Consider the following 15,087-nt stretch of genomic DNA (forward strand, 5'->3'; position numbering starts at 1 on the left):
CACAACCTCCCCAGGTCCCCAGGGGCCAGTCTGCCTCATATTTCATCCTAATGCATTTTCCCCTCACAGCCTCAACGGTCTCACATAGTTTGGCGTCTCGCAGCGTGCAGCCGGGGAAACATCAGAGGGGGGGAGAGAGCAACGGCACAATGGCAAAGCGCAGGTGACTCCCCATTCCCTGCCTGTATCACCTTGACCTTATCTGAGGGCCCCATATCTCAATAGATTAAACTGCCCGAGTTAGACTCTCGACTGGCGCTGAACACCCCGTCCCAGCGGAGCACCAAGAGCACACCGCAGGCAAGAGGGGGAGAGCCAGAGAGAGAGAGAGAGAGAGAGAGAGAGAGAGAGAGAGAGAGAGAGAGAGAGAGAGAGAGAGAGAGAGAGAGAGAGAAAGAGACACAATGGGGTTCTTCTGGTGGTGGAAGTGCCGTGATGGACCTCGTACCGGGAACCCCCGTGGGCCCCATGGCGCAGGCTGGGCGGGCCCCACCACGCTGCTCTGTGTCTACGGATTCTGCTCCATGATGAGACCCATCGAGCCCTTCATGACAGAGTTCCTCTCGGGGCCCGACAAGAACTTCACCACCGGTCAGGTGTGTTATAGTGAAGCTTTACTGAGCACAGGGGGAGTCTCTCAAGGCAGACAGGTGGCTTGGACAATTTTGCAATGCTTCACCCTTACAGGTAGGTACATTTGGTAGCCACATTTTGAGTCATGGATTTCTGGGTCCGCTTACTCAGAATGCCTGCAGTACAGTCGTGTAGGCCGGAGTGTTTAAAAATAATGGTGCAAGCCACACGTCTGTATTGGAGACTTGGGAATAGCTAGCCTAGTAGTCAGTTGTGCTATATTGTGAACCATTTTACTGAGCATTGGCGATAGAACCAATTATCAACTGATTTTTTTTTGTTTTCAGTAGGTGTTGAACCATGCACAAAAGGATTGGATCGTTATGGGCACCGAGGAAAATCGTTGTATTTATGTATTATTTTGGCAAAGGGAATAGATATTTAAAACATCACAGAGTAGGTTTAGAATTTGGTGCAATATTGTGGTTATCTTTCAGTATCAATACGTTTTTTCCAATAAAGGTCTATTGGGCAGCCTTAGTTTAAAGTAGTATTGGGCTTTTATCTGTAAAAGTTTGTTGAGTGACAGATTATTTACCGCCGTCAGGAAAGAACATTGCTCTTTATATAGTATATCCTTCTTCCGGAATAAAACTTTAATGAGTTGTACTTGTGAAAAGTATATCAAAAGAATTGAACACTCGTTTTAAATGCGTTTGAATCAGGGCATAATGAAATTCTCTATTTCCCCAGACCCTCTGGGAGGATATGTTATGCGTAACCATTATAATTTTTAATGTGTGCACACTGTATTTACCCAAGAAGTATTTTTATTTTATTTAAAGGCTATGACATAAAAGTATCTGATACAAACAAAGTCATGTGCAAAAATGCGCTTTCTAATTTGTGTGTACCCATTTCAACCCTTGGTAGCTCGTGGAAGTATGCAAAATATTAACAAACAACTACTTATTTTTTAAAAACAAAAAAACATTTGTTAATTATTATACCATATATTGACATCCATTGGATATCAGTGCAGAAGATATCATCCCAAACCCAACAACAAGTTTATTTGTTATAAAGATCCTCAAAGCAAATGACAAAGAAATTAGCCGTATGACTGAATCCCAGAGGGAAACGCTCTCAGCCCCTATCGGGAGAAACGTTTCCCCCCGTGCGGATGGTAACAAACCTCCCATTGGCGGGCCTCTTGAATGGGCCCACATCTATTCATGTCTGTGTTTGTGCCTGTGACGGGGTGCACAGGCACAGAAATGGCCTTCATCCGCCACAGGCTTCCTTTAAAACTCTGCTACTGTGATGTATTCTACGAAGGCCACCGCATGCACTCAGAGACGGATGTAAGACACTATATAGTGACAGTCACTGCGGCATCCTTGTTCATACTTCATACTCTAAAGCTATTAACTTTTCATTTCCCACTAGTTATTTGAATAGGCCTCTGTATTAATTATCCATTCACCTAGAGATATACCTTCCTCTCTCTAATTGGGATTTCATGTTTGTTAGCATTTGCATGGCAACTGTATCCTCAAAGAGGGATACTGAGGCAATGCCTCTCTCCTGATCTCTTTAGTGTGTAGATTCCTTTAGTTGTCTTGCGTCCTTGAAGACAATTTCACTCCCCCCAATATTGTGCTGCTAAATAACTTCGGTTCTCCTGCCATGGCTGGCTTCAGCTCTCAACTCTCACTCCTCTCACCTTCATTTTATTTTGTGGTTACTGCCAATGTTATTAAAGATACGCTTTAGAATTATGAACACCCATTTTCTCTCATAAAATGCTTGGTTAATGCTCCTTGTGTGTCTTCTCAAGATCATCCTCCATTAAATGAAATACTTTGCTGTCAATAAGTGTCCTACCAAATTCAGAACTGATTCTGGTATGACTGAATCAGGCTTTATTGTGTCATCCCTGACTATTTTTGTATTTTAATGTATGACACAAAGTGGTGTTCATATTTAACATCAAAAATGGTCAAATAAAATCAATCAATCAATCAATGAGGGAGAATGAGAAAACGACACAAGTAATAACCATTCTCCTATGGCTATACCCTGCGCTCTTCCCGGTCTCCCACCAATAGGTGGTGCAGCGCTATGACTCCTCATGTAGCTGATCCCATTTTAATTGGCTCCCCTGATTGTTCTCATCCTTACTAATGAGCCTTACGGAAAAAGGAGTGGCCTGCTAAATGCCTCAATGTGAAGGCTTAGTTATGGCTCCACGTTGACGCAACGCAAGGGGGTTTAGGGACCCATTACGTCCTTGCGGACACTCCTTGCGTCCACCTCAAGGGCCTGACGTGCACCTATTAAATATTGTAACCTTGCATCGAGGCAACGCAGCAGTAAGGGCTGTGAATGGTCCGCTAAAAAAAATCGACCCAGAGCTAAAACAGGTTCACGACTGCGTCGAAGCGATTGCGTGTTCATTGCGCTGTGGAACCATAACGAAGACTTTAGTCAAGCCAGCAGTGAGTAACCAAAGTCCCCCCTTTCATCTGGCCTTGCAGCTAACGCGCCAGGTGTACCCTGTGTTGACCTACTCCAACATCCTCCTCCTGGTCCCAGTCCTCCTGGTGACCGACTGGCTGCGCTACAAGCCCGTCATCGTCCTCCAGGCGCTCTGCAACCTGCTGTCCTTCCTGCTCCTCCTGCTGGGCCCGCGTGGGGACACCGCCTGGGCCCGCGGGGCCCTCTTCGTCTCCAGCCTGGGCTCGGTGGCCGACGTGGCCTACATCTCCTACATCTACAGCCTGGTGCCGCCGCAACGCTACCAGAGAGTCACGGGCTACGTGCGCGGCGCCTTGCTGCTGGGCTACGCGGCGGGCGCCACGCTGGGCCAGCTGCTGGTGTCCGTGTTCGCCGTGGCTCTGCGCCGCCTGTTCGCCGTGTCCGTGGCGTCGCTGGCCGCCGCCCTGGCCGTGGCGCTCTTCCTGCCCATGCCCAAGAGGAGTCTGCGCGAGAGGGAGATGCGGGGGGGCTCCGGTGCGGATGCAGTTGCGGACGCGGAGGAAGACCCCGGCTGCTCCGTCGGACCCTGCAGGCAGGCGTGGGCGCGGTCACGGCGTGCGGTCCGCTGCGCAGGCAGGGCGTCGCAGAGGCTGGCGGCGGACTGCGTGGCGTGTTACTCCTCGGTGGCGGTGGCCTTCTTCTGTGTTTGGTTCGCTGCTGGGAGGTGTGGCTTCTACCAGGTGGCAAGCTACGTGCAGTTGCTGTGGCTTGATCAGCAGCCGCAGCACAACTTCACGGCCTACAACGGAGCGGTGGACGCCCTAGCAACCCTTTCGGGTGAGTCCCCGGAGCTGACACCGTCCGGACAGTTATTACGTCCACAGTGACAGGAGATGTTTATAGCTAAATTTCTGTTGCTAGGAGCTTCTGAAATACAATGGAATAGAAAAAGGGTCATTGCAAGGAAACTAAGGGCATCACTTTTGGCAATGGTAACTTGTTTTTTGTTTTTTATTATTTATTGCTATTATTTATGAGATTTTATAGACTTAACAGTGCTGTTCCCTTCATTCAAATTCAGCTGCTTCCCCGCGCAAACTATCCAACATAAATGAGAAAACCCCCCTCTAGGATTTTGATTATGTACTCATAAACTGGAATGTAAAACTCAAAACCGCAATCCATCCAAGCATTACCTTAAAATATGTAAAATAATAAAAAATAAATGGATACTGTGTATTGCAAAATTAGCTTGTTACACAGGCACCTGCACAGCTCTAGACAATAACAGGAATATTAATTTGAGCATTTAATTGCCTGCTCTTGGCTCCCAGATGGCTTAACCAGCTGCTGCCATCTACCATCCTGTGCACTTTTTTTTATTGATTATGGAGCGGATACATTCCCTGTATTCCCCAGAAACTGCAGGCAATTACCGGGTGTAAATCATACCCAGCTGTATGTCTTTCATCTGGGAACGCCGATTCCCTCCACCAGTGAGACCACCCCCACCCCCCACCCCCCCCAGAGTACCTTCATTGTCCTCCCTATTCCATGCTCACAACACCCCACTCGGTAAAGATGTGCTCCTGGGAAAGACAACTAGACCGAGATTCATATGGATTACCACATTGAAATCCAGAATATATACGGATGAGGCACGGGTGTATCCTGGGATTTAATGTATGTTCTTCCGTTGTGTATTTGAGATATAAATACATTCAATGTTCTGCATATTCCATTCCCTTGTTAGCGTTACGATAACCCAAATGATGCACTGGTGAGAACTGGAGATCGAAGAAGTTTGTTTTATGGGGGGACATTCGGCACAGGAGAAAGGAACACGGCGACCCATTTAGTAGAGCGGTTTCTGAGTATGTCCTTGTTGCCACTCAAAACATCTCTCCACAGAGACGCTAATGGCTTTGGAAACCCTTTCTGTTTAAGGGCTTTTTGCCATTGTCTGCTATCTTGAAGGAGGTAAGCACACACACATACACACACACACACACATGTTTGCACACACACACACACACACGTGCGCACCCAGCAGATACTCAAAATCAGTCAAAGGCCTTTATTTTATTCAGGCCAAATCCTAATAAATGTGGTTCCATTAGGATTGTAGCATCTAGAGAGTGATTGACTTTCTAATATAAAATAAAAAGGGCTATCGATTCAGACCATCACAGTTGGACCTTGTGGATTGTCAATAACCCTTGAGCTTCGTGGGCAGGCGTAAGAATGGTTAACAGGTATCAGAGATGGCCCCCGCTTTACCACTCAGAGGTTGCCCACCCCAACTAAATCTGGCTGGTAAAAGGATTGGAACACTGCAAATCAAAATGGAACATATTTTTATTTTTGACACATTGTTTTATTGTTTGTATCTTTACTGTCCTATAGTTTGTGGACAGATTATCGGACACGACAGTTGGCCTTTGTTTCATTGATTTTGTGGTAGGCCTATACATTCTCTGCAGAACCGTTCTACAAATGTAATAGTTAATCTGAGCCACCCTATGTGTGTCTAACACGCGACCAGGGTGAAAGTTGAAAGCTGCTTGGGATGGTGATGTTGCTCAGAAGAAAATAGACTTGGTGAACCCATTAAAGCTACCAGATAAACGAGGTTTATGTCAGGGGACCCTTGTCCTGTTGAACGCCGGCGTTGATTCCTCATTTATGCTCGTAAATTATTCAATTTTCCCTGTCATTTAGTCAGAAAAATGTCATTGTTCCTCATAGATTTATACATCCTCGTTCTTTATGTGGTTAAAGGAGAACGAGACAGGTGGAATCTGTGAATAATTACTTTATTTGAACATTGATCGTTGTAAACTAATTTCCTTCCCCAGCTCACGGTCTCACAGGTGCTCTGCATCAATACTCATTCAATCTGAGCAGAGGCGCTTTAAATGTGCTGAGCATTTTCGCCACCTAGTGGTGAGAATAGAGCTTCAAATTCCAACAACATGATATAGGGGACCAAACCTCTGTGCTATTGATGGTTTGTTTCGAGCATAACCAGATCAAGTGCAGACGTCATCTTTAATAAAGAGTTCAACCATCAAGCTTAATAAATTAATAAATTACTTAAAAAGGTGAAGTGAACTTTCCGATCCAGCGGTGAATGGGTCATATTTTCACAACGATTGTTTCACCCCTGTTTATTTTATCATTATTAGGTATTCACAGAGTATCGGTGGATGCCTATTATATTTGTAGTGGATATTATTTTCTTTTTAGTTTGATGGCCCATATCTCAACCGCTGACTATTTAAAAGCTTGCCAATTTCACATTTATTTCTCCCTGTAACTTAGATCTCATAAAGTTTGGGACTGATCGCCCATTGGGGGCGATATCATTTTCAGACACATTCAAACACTCAGCCCTGCCGTTCCCAGGGCCAAAATCAGGAACTCGGTAACCAGGCCTTAATTGCGCGTGCTGACCATTTTTGCCTCTTTGACACACAATGTCCGTCAGGATAGATTTTGCTGCACATTGATATTTTGGGAAATATATAAAAAATTGTCTTCAAATTGTCCACAGTCTCAAATGGCCCATGATTTCTCTGCTCTATGGACATGTCTAAATATATTCGGTAATTTGGCAAAGTAAAATTTAGAAAAGAGGCCCTTAAGAATGGTGCATATAGTTTTGGGTCAATATCTTAATAATTAATAATTAATCTCAATACCTTAATAATTGGAGTCACAGTGTAAATATAGCACTGTGACTAACACTGTTGCAATTATAAAGGGCATTTGTTCTTGAGCCTTGACACAGATTCACTCCGAATCTCTTAGGGAACCTTATCTCATTGCCCCCTACTGACTTGTTACTGAAAATTGTTGGGAAAAAGGGGGGTCACTGGGGCAGGCGTTTTCCGCTTTTACTTTAATAGTGCTGCTTTAAATTAATGAGATAAAATGTTTCTATAGTTTGAAGGGTTAAGTGTTAAACCTGCCCTTTGCTTACCACGGCCATAACTTGAGCTCAGCATTTGTTTTCCGCGCCTCTGTTCCACAGACCAAATTGATTCATAGAGAACAACAATTATCTGGGTCACCTCTGTTTGATGGGCTAGATTTCTTACAACTTCCAAACGGTTTATACAAAAGTGTTGGCTGCGGTCGAAACAGTTGCATACAAAATTGGCTATATTGAAATTGCCTCAAATTGAAAAATGATAGGGAAGGCTTGTACACCTCAATTTAATTTTGAAGGCAAAAACATGTTGTTTTCCTTTCCCCAAAGGATCGGCTGCATCCCTCGCAGTAGGCCACATCTCTCTGGACTGGGCCCTGTGGGGAGAGGTCTTCCTCGGGGGTTTCACAGCCCTGATTTCAGGGGCTCTGTTCCTGATGAACCTGACTGATAGTATCTGGGTCTCCTACGTCTGCTATGCCCTCTTCAAAGCGCTCTACATGCAACTCATAACCGTGTGCACGTAAGAATGAAGCGGTGGTGTGACGACAATTTAGTCCGTCTGACCAGCTGTCATGATCACCATTGTGTTCTCAGAAATTTTGTATTTTGTTATTCAACAATACAGCTATGCATTTTACTGTTTATTTTAAAGATATACTAACCATCCAGATATTCAAGTTTGCGTTTCGACAATTTATTTCAACATACTGGCAAACTGCAGCCAGAAAATTCAACTAAATAAATAAATGACAAGTTAGCTATTATCGCATGGTTGAATCCTAAGGAAGTAAAGCAAAAACCTCATCTCCTCTGCAGAGGGAAACATTTGTGGATATGAGTCACGCCATCCAACAAATGGTTAGCCTCGCGAGGCTCTCCATTCTATATGTAGCAAAACAGAAGAAGGCTTTCTCCATCCTCTCTCTCTTTGGGAGCTTTGAGAACAGTCGTATACCTTTAGCTTCCAGATTGCCAAGTCTCTGAGGCTGGAACGCTACGCCTTGGTGTTTGGTCTGAACAGCTTCCTGGGGACTGTCCTCCAGACCGCCCTCACAGGTGTGGTGATCAACACCAGGTCTCTGAGGCTCACCCTCTCCTCCCAGGTAGCTAGAGGACACACTCACATGCTGCAATCACACACACATGTGCACACACAAAAACACACACACAAACAAATGTACACACACATGCATTATCAAAGACATTTGAATCAGAGGTGTAGTTTAAAGGCTGCTCGCTTAGAGACATACACATAGATACACGCATGCATGCAAACATGTGCATACATACACACAAACTTAATCAGTGATTACAGAGAAGAGACATGGTTAATGTTGTCAATAGTGTAAATGCCACGACACTTCCCTATAGTGCGACATTGCAGATAGACTATGCATCATTGAAGGTAAAAAAATCGTCCTCTTTCACGCCAGTTCTTGATCTATGCAGCCTTCTTTGGAGTGCTGGCACTGCTGTTCGTTGTTAGAGGTGTGTATGTAGTCCTCCACACAAAGCACAGCTCCCAGGAGAACCAGGCGGAGAGAGACAACCAATTACCAGAGGTCACACCTAGGCCATTCTGAACCGTGACTGCAGCAAAATGGTAAGTTGAAGTCTGATTACTTCAATCATTGTCCTTGGCATCCTTGTTACTGTTCATCATTAATGGACGTTTCCCTTTCAGGATTGCGTACATTGAATGGTACAGTTGAGCAAGATATCAGTGAAAGAAGAGAAACCGTGGATCTATGAGAGAAACGGGATTGACTGTTGCCGGTGCTACAAAGAGAGTACAGGGTGTAATATCTGTATATGGACACTAGAGTTCAGTGGCAGCATAACGTGGAATAAAATGGACTGCTCCAGGCTTGCTGTCGAGAACTGGCCTTTTTATTGGGAGCCAACTTTCTAGTTTGACTGTTCTAGTGTTTTATGATAGATGTTATTTTCAGCTATTTCAACATGTCAGTTTATACAGTAGTACAGTAGTGATGTAATGATAGATTAGTGGGTTTGTTTTGAATGTTTAAATACAAATACATTGATACATTTTATGTGTTCAATACAAATGTAATATGGTACATTAAAACATAGAACTTGGTTTATTTGCCTTATGCTATACATTAAATCCATACTGAGTTGATTGATCTCCAATAACATTTTTGTACTTAATTTTTTTTGTACAAGCTTGCTGGAGGAACAGAAGTAAAAATTGTGTGGGTGTCTATCTGTGTGTGTGTGTGTGTGTTTGTGTGTGCTCCTGTGCACATATGTGTATGCATTTGTAATCATGTCTGGTGTGTGTGTGTGTGTGTGTGTGTGTGTGTGTGTGTGTGTGTGTGTGTGTGTGTGTGTGTGTGTGTGTGTGTGTGTGTGTGTGTGTGTGTGTGTGTGTGTGTGTGTGTGTGTGTGTGTGTTTGTCTGGGTGTGTGCCTGTACATTTGTGTGTGTGTGTGTGTGTGTGTTTGTGTGTGTGTGTGTGTGTGTGTGTGTGTGTGTGTGTGTGTGTGTGTGTGTGTGTGTGTGTGTGTGTGTGTGTGTGTGTGTGTGTGTGTGTGTGTGTGTGGGGGGGGGGGGCTTGTGTGCACATATGTGTATGCATTTGTACTCATGTCTGGTGTGTGTGTGTGTGTGTGTGTGTGTGTGTGTGTGTGTGTGTGTGTGTGTGTGTGTGTGTGTGTGTGTGTGTGTGTGTGTGTGTGTGTGTGTGTGTGTGTGTGTGTGTGTATGTGTGACTACTTGATTTGTGGTGGCTAGGTATATCTTATTTATGCTTCTTTGATTAAGATGTGAATAATCTAAAAGTGAAGGTTTCCCTGGCTCTGGAGACACCTTGTTTGTTCTACGAATCCAAACATATGTTTAATACCTTGTGTAAAAACAGCCTAAAAAATAACACATCCAGTAAGACAGACAGAGACGCTACCAGGCAATCAGAGAGAAAATATGTCGGACCGGCAGACAGATCATCAATTATCTCAGTTCACTAACCCTAAACGGGCTGTAAATCAGGGAAGCGCCTGTATAAAAATAGTGCAGGACATATGTGAATTGTCAGGTCTGACCCATATCAATCCTGATGACAATAATGAGCTGATCAGAATTCCGTAGAGAAAGCTTCAGAGTGGCAAAGGGGATTATGTGTGTGTTTGAATGTTTGCATGCATGTGGGCGCACTTGCATTTCTGTGTCAAAGTGTGTATATGGTAAGGCCACATGTGTTACTTTGTCTCGGTCTACATGCATGTGGGGGCTGGCCTGCATGCGAGTGGGTAGGTACAGTTGTTTTTCTTATTATTATTGAATTGATGGATGTATACTCACAATGTTTTATTGTACGATGATTGCTAATGTTCAAAGAAAAACTATGTTCACCATAAGTTACTAACTTATATTCTGGTAACTGGCTATATGTTTGCTTTCTGAATACATCAGGTCAAATGTCTCAAATGGAAACTAAGCTCTGTCAGGGCTTTGCAATCGGATTGGTAATGTACATACAGTACATACATATTTTGCATATATTTGTATATATCATGTATGAAATCAGTGTACTTATATAATTATTCATTTACTGAATTGTATTTCTATGTTTTTTTAAGATCTTAGATAAAGCCTCTGTTTCCATGTTTACAAAGAAAATTCTAACCTAGCTGAGTCATGGTATCATGATATTCTCATTTGCTAGATGAGGAACAGGAGAGCACACAGCTTAATTTTAACTCAACCATAGCAAGGACGAGCCTTTTGAAACACGTACAATACTTTGTCAAACCTGCTAGAGACTGCTGGTCAGTACCATATCAACCCTGAGAAGAACAAGAGAATAGAAGATTTCCTTCATCTTTAAAGGTCCCATGACATGAAAATCTCACTTTATGAGGTTATCTAACATAAATATGAGTTCCCCTAGCCTGCCTATGGTCCCCCAGTGGCTAAAACTTGCGTTTGGTGTAAAACGAGCACTAGCTGTTTAACTAGCCTTTGAAAAAACTGAGGCTCAAGCGCGCTGATTTGGAATGTCTTTATTTAGGACGTCATAAAGCATCTAAGTTCCTCCCCTTACTCTGCCTGGCCCGCCCAGAGACGTTGGCTCGCCAATGAGACACGACCGTGCGAGCGCCACATGTGTGTGTGTGAATACACACACTGTAACGCAAGTGTTTCTTGTCGGTTCTTTGACGTCTCTTGTATTTCCACAACGAGGCTGTCGTGGGGGTTATCTGAGCCATGGTTGAGAAGGAATTGGGGGAAAGGAACTTTGGCTTTGACTCGCTGAAGTACATGAACTGCGACTTGCCGCCGGTTGCCACGAGGCACCATCGCCCGGCAGCCGGCAACCGGCAGCAGGCAGCGCGCGGTTCAGTCTACTTACTTGCCGTCGCAGAACCCGACAAGGTCGTTTGTGATTCATAATATCGTCTGGAGGCGCACACAGCTTTTGGCCGTGATAATATGTATTATTGTTGTATTGTATTATGGGGGTTATCTCAGCCAAGGTTGAGAATGAATTGGGGGGAAGGAACTTTGGCTTTGACTCCCTCAAGAACATGAACCACGACATGGAGGAGAAAGGGATTGTTGGCGGCGAATGTCTCCCGCTTGAGCCCCGCTGAGGGACCACTGCCGGAGGCGGAGGTGCCTAAGCACTGTCCGGCAACAATCCCTTTCTCCTCCTTGTCGCGGTTCAGTTTACTTCACATTGATGTGGACGTTGAAGAACCAGCAACGTCGGAGAACCCAACGCGGTCGTTTGAGATTCATAATATCGGCTCACACAGCTTTTGGCCGTGATAATATATATTATATGATATAGATATCTATGTAGGCTATATGATAATATTTAGATATAGAGCTCCAGGACTCCCGTGTGTTCTACAATATTTACAGAACACGGCTAATGGCTGTGTGCGCCTCGCCATTGCGATACATCCACTGTAAACAGAGCGCATGGTACCGTGGCTGCAAGCTGCTCAGGGCCACACCCCCACCCTCCTCCTTGACCCGCCTCGCTCCTCCTCATTTGCATTATAGCTACAGATACCAAAACAGCGCATTTGGGGGAAGCTCAATGTGCAACTGGCTCGGAGTGGCTGTAACTCTGCACCACGGCTGAATTTCGGGAACGTCTTTGAATACTGTGTTAGTTGCCCACTAATACCTATATTAAAGAATAGATAAAATAGCATGTCATGGGACCTTTAAAGGGACTTGTATTGTTATTTTCCCTCATGTTTATTCATTGCTAGGTATCTCATGGAAAGGTGCCTTTAAGTCTATAATAATTATAATGTATTATTTCTATGAAGGGTTAGGTTGGGTTATAAAATCATACTTAAGTATGATTGTCTTATGGATTTAAAAAAAAATCATAAGTTAAATGAAAACTTTTTGCCTCTCTAGATGGTGCGTATCTCCCTGATTTTGCAGAGAAAAAATTAGGTGTTGAGGTGGGAAACAATAAGACTGGAGATAAGCTTCAGCTGGAGAAAAGCTCTCTGGATAACGGGATTGCTCATCTCACATCCAGAGAAAGAAATTTGATGTTTGTATTTTGTAACAATGTTTTGTAACCAATTTTATTAGAAGACTAGCTCAGCTAGCTTGTGTGTTAAACTCGATTTTTGTTTTTACATTGGTGGTAAAGACTGGTCAGATCCCTCGACCTCCAGAAACAGGAAGTACAGATTCAGAGCCAGTATGACACCTCCTCCAGAAGAAGGAGTGACTGGAGAACCTCCTCCTCCAGAGCAAACAGGAGAAGCCGGTCCATGATGTTCCCTCTTTGGACAAGAATGTCAAGTCCTTGGGCAAAGTGGCCCTGAAGCTTCAACTGAGGCTGGCGGCGAACAGCAAACAGACTGGCCTTCAACAAAGAGGAGGATGTGATGGCTGAGGCCAGGAAGGCCTTCCAGATGTAGAAAAAAAAAGTTCTGGCTGGAGAGGGAAGCCTTACACAAGCAGAGATCAGAACCTAGGAGCATGCAAAGATCACTGCAAGGAGTTTGAAGTGAGCATGCTGAGGAAGGCCTACTGGTAGGAGAACAGGGGGGTGCAGGCCTACAACAAAGCCCACTTCATCGAGCCCACAACATGGCCAACACGTGGAACACCATCAACAGCCACCACACAAGTCCTGATGCAACTGCGGCCCCTTATGGCCACGGTGGTGAATTTGTTGTCTGAATGGAGATTGCAATTCGGAAACTGTGGCTCAAGTCAGAACCCCTACTGACCCGACTGGGTCAAGCACGGATCCGCACTGTGAATGATCCGCCACTGTGTGTGTGTTTATCAATCACAAACACACTCACACACACTCACACACACACACACACACACACACACACACACACACAAACACACACACACACACACACACACACACACACACACACACACACACACACACACACACACACACACACACACAGCTGATTGTATTTGGCAGCGTAATCTGTGTAGTACACTTACACTCTCTTGGTCTACCAGAACGATAATGGCTCTTGGTTACTTACAGAACACCCTTAGTACCCCTGGACATCTAGCAGAGAGAGGGATCCTGAGCTACTTTTTACACTACACATCACTTTCAACATTGCCTGGGTAGGGCCTGCATGATGGGGGGCTAAAAAGGGAAATGGATGAGAGCCGTGCTGATAACTGATGCTGTTTTCAGAAAAAATAAACACTTCAGTTTCTTCTGCTGCACGGTGTGCTGGCTTTAGCAGGCGTCAAAACTTTTAATGTAAGTGTTTGTACGTGTGCCTGTGTGTATGTGTGTGTGTGCAACTGTGCATGTATGTTTGTGCGTGGGGGATGTTTGTGTGCGTCACATAAATTACCTTTCAGTTTAGGTACGCAAACACGAGTAGGATATTACAATATTATACAAACAAGCCATAAAAAGGAGTTTAGCTTTCGATGAGACTCCAAAGTGACAGTTGATGATTCAAAGTATTAATCATGCTTCTCATAACGATGGTTCTAGTCACTCAGACCAGTGAAATGTACACATTTTCATAACTTTGTAGTAAAAATAATGGCTTCCAGCAGCCGTTTATACATACTTAGAAACACAGACTATATTGAAGATTGTTCATGGAAACAAAACAAAAACATTCTTATATTTGACCTGACATCGTTAACATTCTAGGCGTAGTAGGCTACACCTTCTATAAACAATTGGTTTACAATCACATCAGACTGATAGCACAGCGGTCTACAGACCTCATCTGAAGCTATTTATAAAAATAAAGTGAACATCGTCGATGGTCACACTTGCACACACACACACACACACAAAGTTCTAATTATTAGTGCTATATGTAAGCTTGGACCCAATCTGTTTAGAAACCCTGATAGATGAACTCAGAGAGAGAGAGAGAGAGAGAGAGAGAGAGAGAGAGAGAGAGAGAGAGAGAGAGAGAGAGAGAGAGAGAGAGAGAGAGATAAAGAGATAGATAGAGAGAGACAGAGAAAGAGAGAGAGAGAGAGAGAGAGAGAGAGAGAGAGAGAGAGAGAGAGAGAGAGAGAGAGAGAGAGAGAGAGAGAGAGAGAATTAAGAGAGGGAGAAAACGGGAATGATAAGTCAGATCCTAATGTTTATGTAGGCCCACAGGTCAATCTGACAGTAAAATGGATGGCTGTATCCCAGCTGTGTTTTGTTTGGTCTAACCATGCCCAGCTCTTCACCTCTATCTGACACACAACCCTATCCCACTGATATAACATCTTATTTCCTCCGAGTCTCATGCACTCTTTGTGCCCTGTCCACATAGACACAAAAGGCATACGCACATCTACAGTACACCTATTCAATCAAACAGGCCTTTCAATTTTGTATATGACAACCGTTGCTAGGTGTTCAACATAAAACAGATAAACAAAGTGAAATAAATCGTTGTGGTTGACCAGATCCATTCTGTCGACTACATTGTGAGATTAATACAATATTTTCTTTCAGTGTCAATCTACAGATTTTGTTTGTTTTTGGAAGAATAGTATAATGATGTTATAAATAATAATATTACTCAATGAATTATTACTAAATATATGAATGATAATACTAATGTGCTTCACTGATGTGTTTGGTA

At 43.9% G+C, this 15,087-nt stretch overlaps 1 protein-coding gene across 3 annotated transcripts; it reads left to right on the forward strand.

The window, feature by feature from the left end:
* Positions 1 to 299: 299 nt before the first annotated feature.
* Positions 300 to 9,200, forward strand: LOC130393007 (thiamine transporter 2-like). 3 transcript variants are annotated; one of them, XM_056603574.1, is made up of 6 exons: positions 300 to 596; positions 3,114 to 3,891; positions 7,319 to 7,511; positions 7,953 to 8,094; positions 8,425 to 8,594; positions 8,676 to 9,200. In XM_056603574.1, exons 1-5 carry the CDS (start codon positions 405 to 407, stop codon positions 8,572 to 8,574), a joined length of 1,455 nt encoding a protein of 484 aa, XP_056459549.1. In that variant the 5' UTR covers positions 300 to 404; the 3' UTR covers positions 8,575 to 8,594; positions 8,676 to 9,200. The 3 variants fall into 3 exon arrangements, with proteins under 3 accessions (XP_056459549.1, XP_056459550.1, XP_056459548.1); XM_056603575.1 differs by lacking the exon at positions 8,676 to 9,200 and having other exon boundaries at positions 8,441 to 8,588; XM_056603573.1 differs by lacking the exon at positions 8,676 to 9,200 and having other exon boundaries at positions 7,953 to 8,516.
* The last annotated feature ends 5,887 nt before the right edge of the window (positions 9,201 to 15,087 follow it).

This window comes from Gadus chalcogrammus, chromosome 12 (genome assembly GCF_026213295.1).
Source record: "Gadus chalcogrammus isolate NIFS_2021 chromosome 12, NIFS_Gcha_1.0, whole genome shotgun sequence".
In the NCBI taxonomy this organism is placed as follows: domain Eukaryota; kingdom Metazoa; phylum Chordata; class Actinopteri; order Gadiformes; family Gadidae; genus Gadus; species Gadus chalcogrammus.